Source organism: Macrobrachium nipponense, chromosome 6 (genome assembly GCF_015104395.2).
Source record: "Macrobrachium nipponense isolate FS-2020 chromosome 6, ASM1510439v2, whole genome shotgun sequence".
Classification (NCBI taxonomy): domain Eukaryota; kingdom Metazoa; phylum Arthropoda; class Malacostraca; order Decapoda; family Palaemonidae; genus Macrobrachium; species Macrobrachium nipponense.
The window spans coordinates 115,471,011-115,488,310 of record NC_061108.1 but is presented as its reverse complement, the minus strand read 5'-3'; the positions used below and the strand labels follow the sequence as shown (position 1 = coordinate 115,488,310).

Sequence of the window (17,300 nt, the reverse complement as noted above, 5' to 3'; positions counted from 1 at the left end):
CCACTTATTCACATTACGTATTATCCCACTACTATTATGATGTTCCGGTTTATGGCATGCCGCCGGGAACGAAACCCCCACCATAAACTGGGGACTGCCTGTAGTACTGTGTTCTACACCAGAACCTAGGTCATACCTCCTGCTGGAAGACTGGTGTCCCTGCTCTGAGGACACATAGCTTACAGGAATTTGGAGGAATTATACACGTGCCTTTACAACAACATAATTGAAAATATTATAAAAAACATGAGCATAAGAATAAAATATCCAAGGAGCAAACACAGCAGCTGTTGCTACTTTGTTAGAAAGGGAAAACAGCAGCCGCTGCTGCTAATTTGTTAGAAATGGAAGTCCTGGCTGGTTATGGGTACTTTTTCCTCTTCTTTTGCCATCTAAAAGGAACTGGTGACCACAGGATAGGCTAGGCAATTGCATATTGCTAGGGGAGACTTAACAAAGTGAAGCAAAAAGCAAAATACCATTAACTCTTCAGTGTATCCCAAAACTTAGCAAACACTAAATTCACAGTCATCACCATAAAATAGAAAAATAAATTATTGTAGATTATCCTATTCTTAAGACCGAAGGTTTGTTCCGCATATGAACAATTATTGTATTCTTACTCTTTGCTGTAACAAAATAAAAAAAAGTAAAAAAGTATTTAACCCATGGAATGTGCAATTACCTAATCCCAATAACTAACTTTTGTAAAATATTTTACGTAGCAATAGCAATGGTTTTAACCAATATCCTTTACAATTATGTATTTTTCTCACCTTTTACCTTTTTTTTTTTTCTCTCTTCCCATTTGGATTTACACATTTTCCATACTCTAGTACTTGGTTATTTCCCTTCAGCTTCCCCTTTCATTACTTTTCCCAGAATTAGCTTTTATCCCATCCTATTATCAAAATTCTTTAATAAAGCCAAACACTGCTGAACCACCGAATGTCATTATTAGTGAAAACTAATTTTTATTATGATACTGTAGTCTCTTCCATTCTACACTACTGAGTTTTATTTTTAACACTAAATAACACTGTTAACTACATTGAGAAAGAGTGCTTACCAGCTGAAAAGGCTTCCAGTTTACGTTTGGTAGGAGAAAGGCTCGTCCAGGTCTGGTTTTCATTATTTTCAATTCCAGGTGACTTTTGAATTTCCTCTTCATTTTTTCTAGCTTTCTTGCTCTTGGGTGATAAATCTACATTTGCAATATCAATGCTTTTAGTACGCTTCAAAGGAGCAGTTGCCTACCAAGGAAAACAATCCAGGAGAGGAAAGTCCATTAATTACAGGGTAATTTGTCCATTTCAGTTGTATAATATGCTATAAAATATGATTATATAAACAATTTTCATTCAAATACATAAACGTCTTCCATAGATCAGCATTTTTAATCTTCTGATATTTGACCTGACTTGTGCTATAAATAAAGTATCAACTGATTTGGTGCGAGAGATAGGCATGTATGAGGCTTCCTCCTAGGATATTATTGTCAGATAGTGCTTTTCTATATTCAGGATTATCATTCATAGTGAGATTTTTCTTTGTCACAAATAAATCATGAAATAAGTAGGTTGATTACCTTCATGCATTGTTAGTGCTCTTTGGTTTTCAATTACCTTAGTCTATGACTGTCAGTTACAGTTGGCCAATGTATATGTAGTCTTAATTAGTGTAACATATTTGTCTTTTAATTAGTGTACCATACTTGTCTTTTAATTAGTGTACTATATTTGTCAAAGTTTGTGGTCTGTAACCATTCTCTTTTGTTGAAATGCTTGAATTAAATATCATATACTTGTGGTTTGGCTCTCTGCTAAGCTATTCATACTTTTATAATAGAAATGTGGTGGATTTTTTATTGTAAGTATAATTTATTATTACCCTCCATGCTTACATATTTATCTAATAATAATTATTGATAAGGGTAAACACTGTAATGATAAATAGCAGCTACTGCAAGAGATGCTCAAGTTCATATTCAACATACCCTATATAGATACTGAAGTATAACGCTGCCTGTTCTGCATTTATAGACTGGTCTTTGAGAGGCAGCGGAATAAATGTCACAAGAGAAATTTTAAGAGGAAATTTCACTGATTTCCTTTCCCTGACCTTGGCTTCATCAGTGTCTAAAAATACTATGCAGAGAGAGCCGAACAGCTCCTGTGCCATGACAAGTTATTTCCTTAACACCTCGTACACTAAATCACAATTCTCGTGAAGGTACAAGTAGAGATAGCACTTCATCTGATCCTGTATACTCCTGTCTACTACAACTTTTGACATGTACCCATATTCAATTGTATATTATTAACAAAAATGAAATGTACTTTTATTTTTATCCCTGACGTTAAATACATTCAGTGAAAAAGTTGAAGGATAAGGCCAATTTGTTTCATTATATTGGTACCTATATTTATCAGTACCAGAAAAAATATTCATTTTTAATCACATACCACATTTGATTTAACTGTAATATTGTTTTATGTACTTGGAAAGCATTATTTGACATTTAAGTGTGCTGTATTATTAGCTTCATTAATACAGATATGTAAACATTGTTGTTTTAAAGTTAAAAAAACTGATAGTTGATGGGTTTTAACAAAATAAAATAAATTAAAAAATCTATAAATATACATGCATATGCTTCTGAATGCTTCAGACCACTTAAGAAGTAAAAGATCTAACATACCTGATTGGAATGTTTATTTTTAATTTCCACATCTTCATCAGTTTCAAAGTCTGGCCCACCTTTCTTTCTTACAGGGGCAAAAAATTTTGAAATTGTAAGCTGCTTTTTTGCAGAGGACGACATGCTATTAGATCTTCTTGGAGTCGACAACTGCTTAAGTCACCTAAAAAAAAGTTGCACCTCTTATTCACTTAGAAAACAAAAGTTTAAATATAATTCTTCACAAATAAAAAATGATTTTTCTAGTATAAAAACACCACTTCATAGCAGACGAACTGCTCTAAAATCAATTTTCATGCACTCTCCAAAAGAGGAATTCCCATCTCAATGAAGTCACCAAGGCTCCAAAGCACCTGTAATGATGGTAAAAAGAAATTACCTGTTATCTGAGATCTGATCTTACTGAAGTTGAGAAGGGGTAGTAGCATTACCTGATTTGCATACCAGTCAGTGTATGAATGGGGTTCAAGTGTCTGGGCACTGAAAAGTAAAACTGAAAAAAATTAGCTTAAAATTAATGTTTGTTTAATGTGATTACAGTACTCTCTTACACTTGTTTGACTCACTCTTCCCGATTTCCTGTTCAAACTAACTGAATACTATACTGTACCTCATGCTTCCTGTAGCAGAATGCCTTTTCATCACTGCTTAGCTTATGTAATGAAGAAGCCTGTTTACTAAATGTTTGCAATTACTCTAGTATTGTCTGAATTTTATAATGGCATCAAGATGTAAAAAAATAAAAAAAACTGCCAGAAAACATAGCCACATGTGTTACAATACCCTTGAGTTGCTGGCATTTATTTTTGTGCTGTGTAATAATCAGCCTAGACATTACCTGAAGTGTGACATTATGATGATTAACCAACAGCTATGTAAAATTTGGCTATACCAGGGTCTGACAGCCATATGAGAGACTGGCTTTAAAGCCAAACTTTGTTGCTTTTGAAGTTTTGAGTCAACTTTTTATTGTCATTGCAAGAGAGTTCCAAACTAAGTTGCAATCAAAATTGTTAAAGCAGCTGGAGTCTGCATAACTTTGAATTTTGTGAGCTGTCTCATGAGGATTACCCCTATTGCGTCTGGTGCTGTGCTTGGATATTGCATAAACTTCATCAACTTCCGGTTTTTCTTATCAAGAAAGTAAATACTATGACACTAAATGCTTTTACAGTAGCCATGAATATTCTAATGTATAATGTTTAAAAAAGTTTAGTTAGGAATGAAATAGGGTACCTATGTGTCCAAATGAAACAAACAATGGCTAGCATCTCTTCTAATGGGAAAGGAAATGCACATGGGTAATCCCTAAGGATGAACTGGAAGACAAGACTCCCAACAACAACATCATTTATAAACAGTCTAAAGACCAAGAAAAAAGGAGAGATCATGTTGGGCTGACAAAATCTCACAAGCTCCCTTGAGACATTCACATATACTAGCTAATATTACTCTGTTGTTTCTCAATCAAATAAAATTTTCTTATAAACACAAAGTTAATACTAAACTGTATGAAAACTTCATAGTAATACAATGAAACTGGAGTTTGAGGATACTAGTAGCCACTAGAGAAACAAAAATAATTAAGACTGCTCTTTAGTATCTGATGTATTCTACTGAATGACCACAAAAATGATAATTATAATATACATCTTCAAAACCCAGTCAGGACTTGTGACTGCACAGGAAATGAAAAAGTCTCGACTCAATTATGGTTGGAGAAAATGTTACAAGATTATCAACAGGTCACTGGGTGGTGCCCTGCCTTGCACTTGCCTGCCACCAAATAACCACCTTGTTACCACACTTTAATGGTTGTTTTCTGTTAAGATGGAAATACTCTTACATACAAGGCAAGGCTGTGTGTTCTTGCAGTAGGTAATAAGTAAAATACTAAAAAAAAATTATATGTATAATAGCCTAAGGCTCCAGATGGATTAGCCTTAGTGTAACTAAACTTACACGTTCGAAATATGGTGATAAAGATTATTAACAGACATGACAAAAATATTGAGAGATAACTTGCTACTAGGTAGGCATTTATAACTTTACTGTAACCTTGACCAAGCTAGTCCATGAGAAGATACTTGGCAAGGGTAGGTCATAGGATACTGAATACTATACCTACCTACTAGGCTAGGTCAGTAATAAGCAAGTAGCTTGGTACACTGAATGATGACCCTAGATACTATGCAAAGATATAAAAGAGGTTAGGTATAGAGAGCCTAGCTGGCCTTTATAGTAGTTCAGGTTAAGGGAGTACCCTGGACTATTTTAAAGAGGCCGGTCTACCTCATCATACACCCCTTGCTAGTCTTCCTAAGGAGCAGCATTCAACCCCACGGTAATCTATTACCGGACCGGTCTCCAGGTTTTGGAAATTAGTCAACAGGTTTTGAAACCACAGAGCACGATAAAATACACTATCATCCTGAAGGCAGACAAGGAAGAAGGAAATACCGGATTATCAGCCAAACTAGGTAAAAGTAGCAACCTAAGCACCGAATAGTACAATAATCTTCATGCCAAATTTCATCAGAATACCTAGCCTAATACCAAGTGCTTAAACACAAAAAATACCACACACTGGTACTTTAATGGGTGGGCCATCCCTGTTAAATGAGAATATCATTATTCGATAACACAAAATGTCACAAACCTGTCTGTCAGTAAATAATAGGAAGGCTGCCTAAAACTCACGGATAATACCGCGTTAGCGTCACCCTTGTCCGATTATGCGCAGCTAACTTGGTTATGATTTATCTTAATAAAATGAAACGTAATATCCTGTAAATTCGACGTATAAACTTTATATAATAAAACAAGCATTGTTCATAACATGTTGCTCGTTTTTATTAAGAGTGCAGTTATTCGTCAGAGAATCATAGTCAACCGAAGTCGACTTGAAGGAACCAAAGAAATTTTGTTCGATCAGCTGTACAGGTAAACAATGGAGATCGGGTGTGGTGAGATGAAGATTTAATTGAGTGATATTGTCTTAATTGTTAGCGTTTAACATTGATTTCTAAAGTGTACGTATTATGAACACAGCCCAGATGATATTAGTCTTCATTTAAGTGTGACAGTGTCTACAGGAACTGTATGACAAGTGATTTTACTCAGGCTAGATTGGATTGGTTATCTACATTCTTAGCTTAATATAGCATAGACTATACTACGCTTCCTCGCTCTTTGCTATCGTGCCAGTTTAGGCTAAATGGCCCTCTAAGAACTATAAGGAAACCGCTGTGCACGGGATTTGTTATTTGTTGTCTAAGTATGTTTTATTGCCAAACAACATACCTAGGTATAGGTAATCTGGTATGATAGAATGCTTGGTTAGGTACTGGGCTGAATACCTACCTACTACCTAGCTATATGAGACAACAAATACTGGTCATCATATTTAAAAAGAAATTTGCATTTTTCCATAGTATTCAGGCAAGGGTATTTCTATATAAGCATTCCGCACACTAGGTAGTTCGTCCCTGCGAATACGAAAGCCACCAGGAATTGGGGTGTCAAATGTATTTCTCCGTTTAGTAGTATATGATCCCCTGGGGGTTAGTTACAGTCGTTCGAATAAATATTACTTAAAATTCTTGTTCAGGAGGTAAAACTGCATAGATAAACCGCAACTGCCGTAGTCTAGGCTGCCGCGTAATAGGTCTACTCAGGCAAGATCTATTAGGTAGGCTATGTAGGAATACTCACCATGTAGGCTGGAATGGTTGTTGAAATGTAATAAGGTGATTAACTGGAGGTTGCCAGGTGAGTAGGTCAGCATTCCAAACTTGGTACAGTACCTAGGTAGTATTACAGTAATTTACTTTATCCCTTTGCAACTGGACATGCTCATGTGAGGCATAATAATATCTCTGGACATTTGGTCCGGACTACCTAAGGTGAAAATCTATATTTCACACCATGCTGTTTGAATGAATTTTGTGGGGAAAATGTTCAAATCACTTGAATGGGCCATAAATGACTTATGGCAACTCTATGAATGGGCCATAAATGACTTATGGCAACTCTAATGGCAAAACAGTAGCATTTCAGTGCAGGATAGCGGGAGATCAAAGAACTTGAGATTTCATGGGGGAATGTACAGCACGGCCCAGCACCAGGACATCTTGTATATACCCATTTGTTTATAGTACCTAGTAGACATACCCAAGGATTGCTGTTGGTTTTAGTTCTTATCTTTTATGATAGTTTGGCAGCTATAATTGTAATTTTGCAGACTAATGTATGAAGAAATACTCACTGAAAGGTACTGAATCATGGTACATCATGTAAATATTTTCCCATAAATATAGTCAGAATTTTTTTTACTGATTTTAGTTATCTGTTATAATATTGTGTGAGCTGTAATTGCAAGTTTAAAAAAAAAAAATATTGCATAAAACATCAATATATAACTTGGTAAAATTAGCATATTTTCAGTCTTAGAAAAGAGGCCCCCACAAATAGTATTCACTTTAAATTTTCTGTGAAAGGTACTGAAACTTTTTAACATTTCTCTTTATACCATGTGCATTTGCTTATCTTCTTTCCAGTGATGTGTGTTTTTTTCTAAACTGCCAAACCTTAAAGTTTGCCCGGTTTAGGGGTATTCTTAATATATATATTTTAGCCTGGCTTGTAAGGGTTAATACCACCAGTCAATATTTAGCTAGGCCTGTAAGGGTTAACACCACCGGTTAATATTACAAGTTTTAATGCTGGTAACCTTTCTCAATATACTTAATATGAAAATCATACTAAAATTTATTTGCAAATTTATTGCTACTGAGATATTTAGCATCTTTTGTCTATATTTGAATATCATTCCCATGGGCATTGTGCTCATGGGAGTGGTTATGGTACTTCATTAAATATTTACCCCAACTCATCTGCTTCAAGCCATCATATTTTTGTTTGGAATCGAGTATTAAGAAGATAGTTGAGCTGAGATTATGATAAAAAGTGGTTGTTTGTATAACTAGGCTAAGAAAAAATACAAATTAACTTTTAAAAATTGGTATTTATTCATACGGAGATACAAAGTATTGCCTTGTATGAAGGGAAAACACACTTTAGTTGCTTTGATTTAACCCACATGAGGTTTCGGTGTCTCTGCTGCTTCCTCTCTTATGCGCCAACTACTAACTAAAAGTTGTGCTTATCCCTCCCTTTCTGATTGCATGCTCTTTTGGCAGGCTCTTCAGCTTTCCTGTTGTTGCTCTGTGCTTAACCTTGCTGAACTTTGGGAACAATGTTCAACTGTGTGTGATTAGGGTGTTTCCAAAACATTAGTATTACTAATTAAAGAAAAAAATCATGTGACTTATTTCAAGAATTACTCCATCTCTGTATACCATTGTGTTGCAAGCAGTATGTGTATATAGAATAGTATGTTGTTTTTACTTTATTTATGAAGCAAAAATTTTAATTTTGCAGTCAGCAACTTGCTGAGTAAAGTAAAAAGTATAGAACTATTTCTTCTTTTTCCAGAGTAAAACTGCTACACTGAATGCAAGGCCAAAAAGCTTTGCGTTTGATTTTTGTGGCTGGTGTGTATCTGCAGTGTAGGTTTCGTTTCACAATGGCGTGGCGATCTCATGGCAGGGACAATGCTGACATGGTCAGACACCTGAAAGGTTTGTAATTTTTTTACCATCATAGTTTGAGGCAGTAAGTGACATCAGTTGTCAACTACGTACATGTCTAGATAAAAAAATATTTTCATACAATCAACTTACCTGTCAGATATATACATAGCTAAGACTCCGTCGTCCCCGACAGAAATTCAAATTTCGCGCCACTCGCTACAGGTAGGTCAGGTGATCTACCGGCCTGCCCTGGGCGGCAGGACTAGGAACCATCCCCGTTTTCTAACATATTTTCTCTGTCGCCGGTGGTATCAACATTGTTGCTATTACCTCCTGACTTAGATTCTTATTTCATCCTTTGATCATCGTTTCTCGGCTTTTTGGTGACGTATCTGGATCGTGTTTTTGGCATTCGCTACTGTGGACTGTTTTTGGAATTGCTTTTTGGATTTTTCTCAGTATGTCTGATTCAAATGTGAGTGTGAGAATGTGTGTGAATGTAGGCTGCAGGGTGAGGATACCGAAAGCTTCGGTTGATCCTCACACTGTATGCCGTAAATGTAGGGGGTTTCAGTGTTCTGCTAATAATACTTGTAATGAATGCGAGGGATTAAATGCAGAAGAGTGGAAGACTTTAACTTCTTATTTGAAGAAGTTAGAGAGGGATAGGGTTAGACGTCTGAAAGGTGTGAGTTCAAGGCCTATTGAGCCTTTTACTGATAATTCTAATCCTACTGATTTAGATTCTCCCTATGTTTCTCATTCACAAAGTGTACTTTCGGAATCGGCCTCGGAAATCGCCGATCTGAAAGCTACGATTCGAGACATGAAGTCCAAAATGGCGGACTTACAAGGTAAGGCTAGTGAAAGTGAGCATTACAGTGAAGTGAGTTCTCCCAGTGTTGTGGAGGGGGCGTTTGATCGTCCCTGCGACGCTCTCAGGCCTAGACCTCTTCCAAGCTCCCATGCCCAGAGGAGAAGGAAAGTCGAAAGCCTTAAGGAGGTCGTGGGGAATCCCCAACGGTCAGACGTCCCTTCAGCTAGCTCTGTTTCGTGGCAGGCTGCTCAAGGGCGCTCTAGAAAAAGCGTCCTTCGTGAGTGTTTCTCATCCTCTCCCTCTCCCTCACCTAAACGAGGGTGGAAGGAGTCGAATTTATCGAGAAGCGTCATATGAAAGAACCCGAAATTGATTCGAGCCCAGAGCGTTTCTCAGATGACGCTCCCTCTTCTATTAAGAAGGCGAAGGTGGCGTCAGCGTCACCCGACGAGTACGCAGAAGTACCCTTTCCTACTTCTCCCCCGAGTGATGACGAAAGGCGTCATGCAGTTGACGTGGGAGAAGCTTCAAGGAGAATTATTATGGCAGTTCAAGAGCAACTGACCTCTCTAGTGGGAGTTTTAGCGCCTCGTAGGAAGGACGTTTCGCTTCCAATCAAGAAGTCTCGTCCTCTCTCCCCTGCTAAGCGAGAAGCGTCATGCAGACGTGAAGCTTCTAAACATATTACAGAAGCTTCGGGTTCGAGAGCGAGATCGGTTGCTTACGAAAGTTACGTTAACGCCAGAGAGACGTGAGACGTCTTTTAGGACATGAGCGTCTTTGAAAGCTGTTGGTAGACGTGAAGCTCCAACCAATATTTTGGCGCCAAGTAGGACGCCTTTTGAGAGCGGAGCGTCTTCCAGGCGCGAGGCGTCATCCGGACGTCAGCAGCCAAGTAAGTGGGAGGCGTCAGCCAGGACGCTTGGCGGACGAGAAGCGTCATCCAAGCGGGAAGCGTCTTCTATTTATCGAGAGAAGCCTGAGCTTTTGGCGCCTTCCGAGGCTATTAAAGAGGGGAAGAGGAAAGAATATCATTCCCTTAGCCCCTCTCCTATTAGGAGTTTGTCTCCTCCAGAGGAGGAACGTACAGAAAGGGGAGCGGAGACTCATTTAGATCCCGAGTTGGAAGGAAACTCGGATGAAGAATATCAAGGAAGAGAAGGACTGTCGAACTATAAAGTTTTGACTGCCTTGCTTCTAGAGGAGTATGGAGACGAATTGACTCCTGCCGCTCCTCCTTCTCCGCGCTCTCTGTTTTCGAGTGCTAAGACGAAGAAGTCTTCGTCTTTTCTCAAAATGAAGCCCACCATTTCAATGAAGAGGGCTCTACAATCCTTAGACTCGTGGATGAAGTCTAAGAAAGACTTAGTAAGAACGGTCTTCTGCATGCCTCCAGCGAGACTAGCTGGTAAAAGAGGCATTTGGTATCAGACGGGAGAGAATATGGGTATTGCTCTCCCGTCTACGTCAGAAGCAGACTTTTCGACCTTAGTTGACGCTTCACGTCGACAAGGTCTCAACTCGGCACGGATTACGTGGGGCATTTCTGAACTGGACCATATCCTCAAGGGACTCTTTCATGTATTGGAAGTTTCAACTTCTTAGATTGGTCCCTTGGGGTGATGTCCAAGAAAGCCCATGATTCGGAAGGAATCGAACCGGAAGCCCTTTTGTGCATATTGTCTTGTATAGACAAAGCGGTACAGGATGGCTCTTTTGAAATCTCCTCTTTGTTTGGAGCAGGTCTTCTAAAGAAGAGGACGGTATATGGTGCCTTTTTAACCAAGGCAGTCTCCCACGCTCAGAGGGCAGCGCTGCTGTATTCGCCTTTGTCTGACTTTTTGTTCCCTTCTCAGTTGGTGAAGGACATTGCTCATTCATTGACTGAGAAGGCGACTCAGGATCTTCTGACGCAGTCAGCAAGGAAGAAGAAGCCTGCTTCTACATCTGACAAGAAAGGACCGAGTACATCGGTTCAGCCCTTTCGAGGTGGTCCGACCTCCAGACCTCCCGCAAGAAGGAAGGCTCCGGAGAAGAGAGGTAGGTCTGCCTTTCTTCCCTTTAAAAAGGGAAAATGAAGCTTCTCTCCTCCAAGCACCAGTAGGTGCCAGGCTCCTGGGATTTGTGGAGGCCTGGACACTTATAAACGCAGACGCGTCATCGTTGGCTATAATAAGGAAGGGATATCGTATCCCTTTCCTGAACACTCCTCCCCTAACGTCAATACCAAGGGAACAATAACAGCCAAGTACAAGGATCCTGTGCTGAGGGATACTCTTCGATCGATGGTGGAACAAATGTGGGACAAGAGAGCGATAGAACTAGTACTAGATCAAAACTCCCCGGGGTTTTACAATCGCCTTTTTCTGGTTGCGAAAGCCTCGGGAGGCTGGAGACCAGTACTGGACGTCAGCTCTCTGAACAAATTTGTTCGGAAGGAGAAGTTCTCCATGGAGACTTCTGCTTCAGTCCTGGCGTCATTACGACAAGGAGATTGGATGGTGTCTCTAGATCTCCAGGACGCCTACTTTCACGTCCCGATCCACCCTTCATCGAAGAAGTACCTCCGTTTCATGACGGGGGGAAGGATCTTTCAGTTCAGAGCCTTGTGTTTCGGCCTGTCCACAGCTCCTCAGGTCTTCACAAGCCTGATGAAGAATGTGGCGAGGTTTCTTCACCTCAAAGGAGTAAATATCTCTCTGTATCTGGACGACTGGCTCATCAGGGCCAGATCAGAGAGACAGTGCTGGAGGACCTGAAGTTAACTTTAGATCTGATCAAAGCGTTGGGATTGCTCGTGAACCTCGAGAAGTCGCAGCTGACCCCCAGACAGGACTTAGTCTATCTGGGGATTCGGATGGATTCTCGGGGTTTTCGAGTATTTCCTTCGCAAGAGAGAATCGCAAAAGGTTTGCGGATAGTCTCGCTCTTCTTAAGGAAGGAACATACGTCGGCGAGGGAATGGTTGAGCCTTCTAGGGACCCTTTCCTCGCTCGAACAGTTCTTCCCACTAGGAAGACTTCATTTACGTCCGCTTCAATTCTTCCTCAAGAAGTCTTGGAGTTGGAAAACTGGACAACTTTCGGACGTCTTTCCCATTCCAGTGGAGATAAGATCGTACCTGGAATGGTGGTTGCCCCCTCTGGAAGAGAACAAAGGGATCTCTCTAAGGACACAGAACCCAGACCTAATGTTGTACTCCGACGCGTCGGAGAAAGAAAGGTTGGGGAGCAACATTAGGCTCGAAGGAGGTGTCAGGCACCTGGGAACCAGCACAGGTGACTTGGCACATAAACTGCAAAGAGCTCTTCGCCGTGCATCTGGCTTTGAAGAGTCTAGAACCTCTGGTGTCGAACAAAGTAGTGCAAGTAAACGTGGACAACACCACCGCACTTGCCTACATTCGAAAACAGGGAGGGACTCACTCTTCGTTCCTTTACGAACTGACGAGAGACCTTTTGCTTTGGACGTCTCACAGGAACATCTCCCTTCTGACAAGGTTCGTGCAGGGAGTAAAGAATGTGAGGGCGGACAGACTCAGCAGGAGGAACCAGGTCCTTCATACAGAGTGGACCCTACACGAGGAAGTGTGTCAAGATCTCTGGTCTCTGTGGGGGACACCTCATGTGGATCTCTTCGCCACATTCATTTCCAAAAGGCTGGCAGTCTTTTGCTCGGTCGCGGAAGATCCAAGAGCTCTTATGGTAGACGCCTTCCTGCTAGATTGGTCTCGAGTAGACGTATATGCTTTTCCTCCATTCAAAATCCTGGGATTAGTAATGAAAAAGTTTGTGGCGTCAAAGGAGACGAGGATGACATTGATAGCCGCCCCTTTTGGCCGGCCCAAGATTGGTTCACGGAGGTGGTAGAGTGGATCGTAGACTTTCCAAGATCCCTACCAAGAAGGACGGATCTTCTCAGACAACCACACTTCAAGAGGTACATCAAAACCTCCCCGCTCTCGCTCTGACTGCCTTTCGACTATCGAAAGACTCGTCAGAGCGAGAGGGTTTTCTCGCGAAGTGGCAAGCGCGATCGCGAGAGCACGCAGAACCTCCACTACGAAAGTATATCAATCGAAGTGGGAGGTTTTTAGAAGGTGGTGTAGATCTAAGAAGTTGTCCTCCTCCACTACCTCTATAGCGGAAATTGCTGATTTCCTTCTATTCCTGAGAGAGCAATCTCATCTAGCTGTATCCACAATAAAGGGATACAGAAGTATGCTCTCGGCTGTCTTCAGGAATAGAGGATTAGATCTGGCAGATAATAAAGATCTCCACGATCTCATAAGGTCATTTGAGACTTCAAAGTCGAAGGAACCGGTCCCTCCGAACTGGAACCTAGACGTGGTCCTCAAGTTTCTTTCATCTGAAAGATTCGAACCTCCTCATCTGGCTTCGTTTCGAGACATCACCAGAAAATGCCTATTCCTATTATCTTTAGCTACGGCAAAGAGAGTTAGTGAATTACATGCTCTGCAAGATAAAGTAGGTTTCAAGGGAGACTCAGCTATTTGCTCGTTTAAGACACTGTTTTTAGCTAAGAATGAGAATCCCTCGAATCCCTGGCCTAAGTCATTTGAAGTCAAAGGCATATCGAGTCTCGTAGGAAGAGAAGCAGAAAGATCTCTATGCCCTGTAAGAGCTCTAAAGTTTTACATTCAGAGAAAGCATCAGATGGGAGGCTCTAGACAAGGTCTTTGGTGCGCGGTAAAAGACCCCACAAGACTGATGTCCAAGAATGCTCTGGCATTCTTTGTGAGGAACGTCATTACAGACGCGCATAAGGTCTGTTCTGACAAACAGTTACGACTGTTGAGAGTTAAAGCTCATGAAGTGAGAGCAGTAGCGACGTCTCTCTCGTTTCATAAGAATATGTCGCTTAAAAACATCATAGATACGACATTTTGGAGATGCAACTCAGTATTTGCATCTCATTACTTGAAAGACGTTCGTGTGACATATGAGAAGTGTTTTTCTCTAGGTCCTTTCGTATCGGCGGATACGATTCTGGGTACGGGAGCCGACACCAATCCTTAAAAGTATATACTTTTCTTCTTTTTGGATATGGTCTGGAGTCTCTTCGAACAATGGAGGACTTGGTTTAGCACGGGCGGCCGTCTATGTTGTTCAGTAAGAGAATCTTGTCATATCTAATTAGATGAGTATAATTTTTTTTTAGAAATTATGTATGTGTGCGTAGTGGTTTTGAGTTACGGTTGTTGTGACGAGTTCGGGGATAACTCGGAACAATCCTTAGTTCTAACATATGGTTAGGATCAGGTGGTCGGGATTGGTTGTGTGCTCCTTCATAAGGTGTATTGTCATATAAGTGGATCAGCACCCATTGACAAAGTCCTTTCAGGCTCTGCCGAGTAAGCGGATAAGACCCCATCGGCAGACCCACAAGAACTCTTGGCCATAGATCATATATCTCGCTAAAGTTTCTTGAGGTGATGCAGACTACTGGGCAAACACCCACGAAGTCTACCACCTATCAGGTAGGAACCAAGGTTTTATTTATACCTACAACATATGTTGTTTACCTGTCTATTCCATATAGTAGCTGTCTCTTACCCTCCACCGAAAGGTGCCAATCAGCTATGTATATATCTGACAGGTATGGCAGATATATACAATTAAAAGCCCACCCAGCCTCCCCGCAGGAGACAGGTGGAAGAGAGAAAATATGATAGAAAACGGGGATGGTTCCTAGTCCTGCCGCCCAGGGCAGGCCGGTAGATCACCTGACCTACCTGTAGCGAGTGGCGCGAAATTTGAATTTCTGTCGGGGACGACGGAGTCTTAGCTATGTATATATCTGCCAGGTAAGTATGTATGAAACTTTATTGTAACATAACAATATCATAATTACATGGATGCTTTTACTATACATACTATACTATACAGTATCCAACATGAAACATGCCAAGTGTATCATCAGCCATGTTATATTAATGAGAGGTACATGGGCCTAATCAGTAGGTTTTTGGTTCTTCACAGAAAACACAGCAGTTATGTTCTATAAAAATGTTAAGTGGAAAAAATTAAGATATTGACTGAAGATTAGACATCATCACATATCAGTAAGTCAAGCAGCAAGGTTCTAAGGCATAATCTTTGACACATCTAAACTGGAAATCTCATATATTGTGTGATTATAAAAGCAAAATGCAAAAATGCAATAAATTTGATAAAGAAAATATCTAATACAAATTTTGGAACTGACAGGCCAACCTTGACATTGCTGTACAAAGCAATTGTTATGTTTATTCTTGACTATGAATGTCAGTTTAGCTTCAGATAAACTTTGAAAAGTCTTGATACAATTCTGAATGAGGGACTCAGAATGTGCATAGGAGCTGAACTTTCCTCTCCAAGCCAGAAGTGGTGAACCACCTCTGATTCTTTATTGTGACTTAGCATTAATGCATAGCATAGTAAAAATACAAGAAAGAAAGTTAAAAAAAATAGTAATTTATCAAGGAGATATATTTGCAAACATTTCTTCATCTACTTTTCCAGTTAGAGCCAATCAGAAGGTTATGTCAGTAAATATGTATCAATACAAAATTCCAATACGTAACAGAATTACCTCCTTCTTGGATTATGCACAAGATACAAACTGGTACACAAAATATTAATCTAAAAACTATGAATATATGCCAGAACATCATAATATCATGCATTTGGGTAAATAAGAGAAAAGTTCACACTATGCAATATGTATATATATAGATAGGTTCAGATTTTTCTGAGTTGTGGGATTCACAGCCATATCACCCAACAAACCATACCAATTTTCCTTCCCTAACAGTGCTTCTATTTTCACAATAGAATTACGTATGTGCAGTTGGGTCAGCAATTAAAATTAATAAAGACAAAATACCGTAGCAGAAATCTGTGATTTTTAGGAATTCAGAAGTGCTGTAGAAACCCCTCTAAATTACAGTTAAAAAAAGTACCTTCGCATAATAGTCACCTGTAAAACCCATTACAGGCAGTCCCCGGTTAATGGTGGGGGTTCCGTTCCAATGGCTTGATGATAAGCGAAAATCACCAATAACAGAAAATTGATGATTTATGGCACCGATAACCGGATTTTGGTGCTGATAACTGGTTAATAGTGCCTCTTTTAGATATGTATCGGTGTCATAACTTTATTGTCAGTTCCAATACTCAGAAATTGGCACATTAAGGCGCCGATTTTCGGTGCTAGACAAGTGCCATAAAACTAGATCGCCGATAACCATGGACTGCTTGTATTATCAATACATAAATGGAATAACAATTGAAGCCCAGTATTGGAATTCATCCTATCAAAAGGAATGACACACATAAGTAATTTTGACATGTCCTAGAATTGGTCACTCTGTTTGACGCGTGGAAATTTGATGCTAGCTCACATGATCCAATCCACTCAAGTACAGACCATAGAGTAAAATTGAATTAAAACATTTTTTGTACAAATATCCGTACACAGTGGGCAACAAAAGTTAGTTACCAGAAAGAATTTAAATGCATAAATGGTATGAGGCATAAAAGTTAAATCAATAGAATCGAAAGAGGAAAAATTATAATAGCAATATCAAAATTTCCAACTTTCACATACTTAACTAAATATAAACCAATATATATTATGCAGTTTCCTTATTAATGCTTTCTACTTGTCACTGACAAGTAAACCGTTTATATGGCATATCTTTGAATGTGCAAGAAGCATTACAATTGTTTGTAAATTATTAGATTTTTCAGGGTTTTGGTGCATTTTATTTTATTTTGACAAATGAAAATCTTGATTGTCCTCTTTCTTATACTTTTCAATGTAAAATTAATGACTTTTTTTTTTTTTTTTCTTATAGCCAACCAAATTATTCGGTCTCCTGAGGTGGAGAGAGTCATGCTGAGAGTTGATAGAGGCCTGTATTCTATGCACAACCCTTATATGGACTCCCCACAAGGAATTGGATATGGTGTCACAATCAGCGCTCCCCATATGGTTAGTATAAGAAGCCCCAGTAAATTTAACATTACCTTATAGATGAATGAAAAACTTACAGAACAGTAGTTTCTTTCCAAATAAATTAATATTTTTGTCTCAGGTTGGACAGCTTTTTTTTTTTATCATCAGTATTGTAGTATGATTTTGTTAGGTTTTCCTATACCATGGTTTGATGTGAAATTAGTTT

At 39.5% G+C, this 17,300-nt stretch overlaps 1 protein-coding gene and 1 long non-coding RNA gene across 10 annotated transcripts in view; one reads left to right on the top strand and one right to left on the bottom strand.

Moving 5' to 3' along the window:
• The window catches only part of LOC135216015 (DNA mismatch repair protein Msh3-like), an 85,952-nt gene extending 80,468 nt beyond the window's left edge, over positions 1 to 5,484 (bottom strand). For 2 of the 6 annotated variants that reach the window (XR_010314780.1, XM_064250947.1), the window contains exons 1-3: positions 5,361 to 5,484; positions 2,702 to 2,864; positions 1,070 to 1,253 (exon numbers count right to left, since the gene is read on the bottom strand). Coding sequence is in view for 5 of the 6 variants with exons in the window: in XM_064250947.1 (XP_064107017.1) it covers positions 1,070 to 1,253; positions 2,702 to 2,824 (307 nt within the window). In the remaining variant the exon portion in view is untranslated. Of the gene's footprint in view, positions 1 to 1,069; positions 1,254 to 2,701; positions 2,865 to 3,080; positions 3,199 to 5,057; positions 5,080 to 5,360 lie in introns of those variants that run through there. The other 4 variants (XM_064250949.1, XM_064250950.1, XM_064250948.1 and 1 more) reach the window with 4 other exon arrangements.
• LOC135216016 (uncharacterized) lies at positions 5,039 to 17,107 on the top strand. 4 transcript variants are annotated; one of them, XR_010314783.1, is made up of 3 exons: positions 5,039 to 5,181; positions 8,198 to 8,343; positions 16,974 to 17,107. It is a non-coding gene; the product is annotated as an uncharacterized LOC135216016 (long non-coding RNA). The 4 variants fall into 4 exon arrangements; XR_010314784.1 differs by lacking the exon at positions 5,039 to 5,181 and adding an exon at positions 5,625 to 5,644; XR_010314781.1 differs by lacking the exon at positions 5,039 to 5,181 and adding an exon at positions 5,631 to 5,667.
• Positions 17,108 to 17,300: the final 193 nt, after the last annotated feature.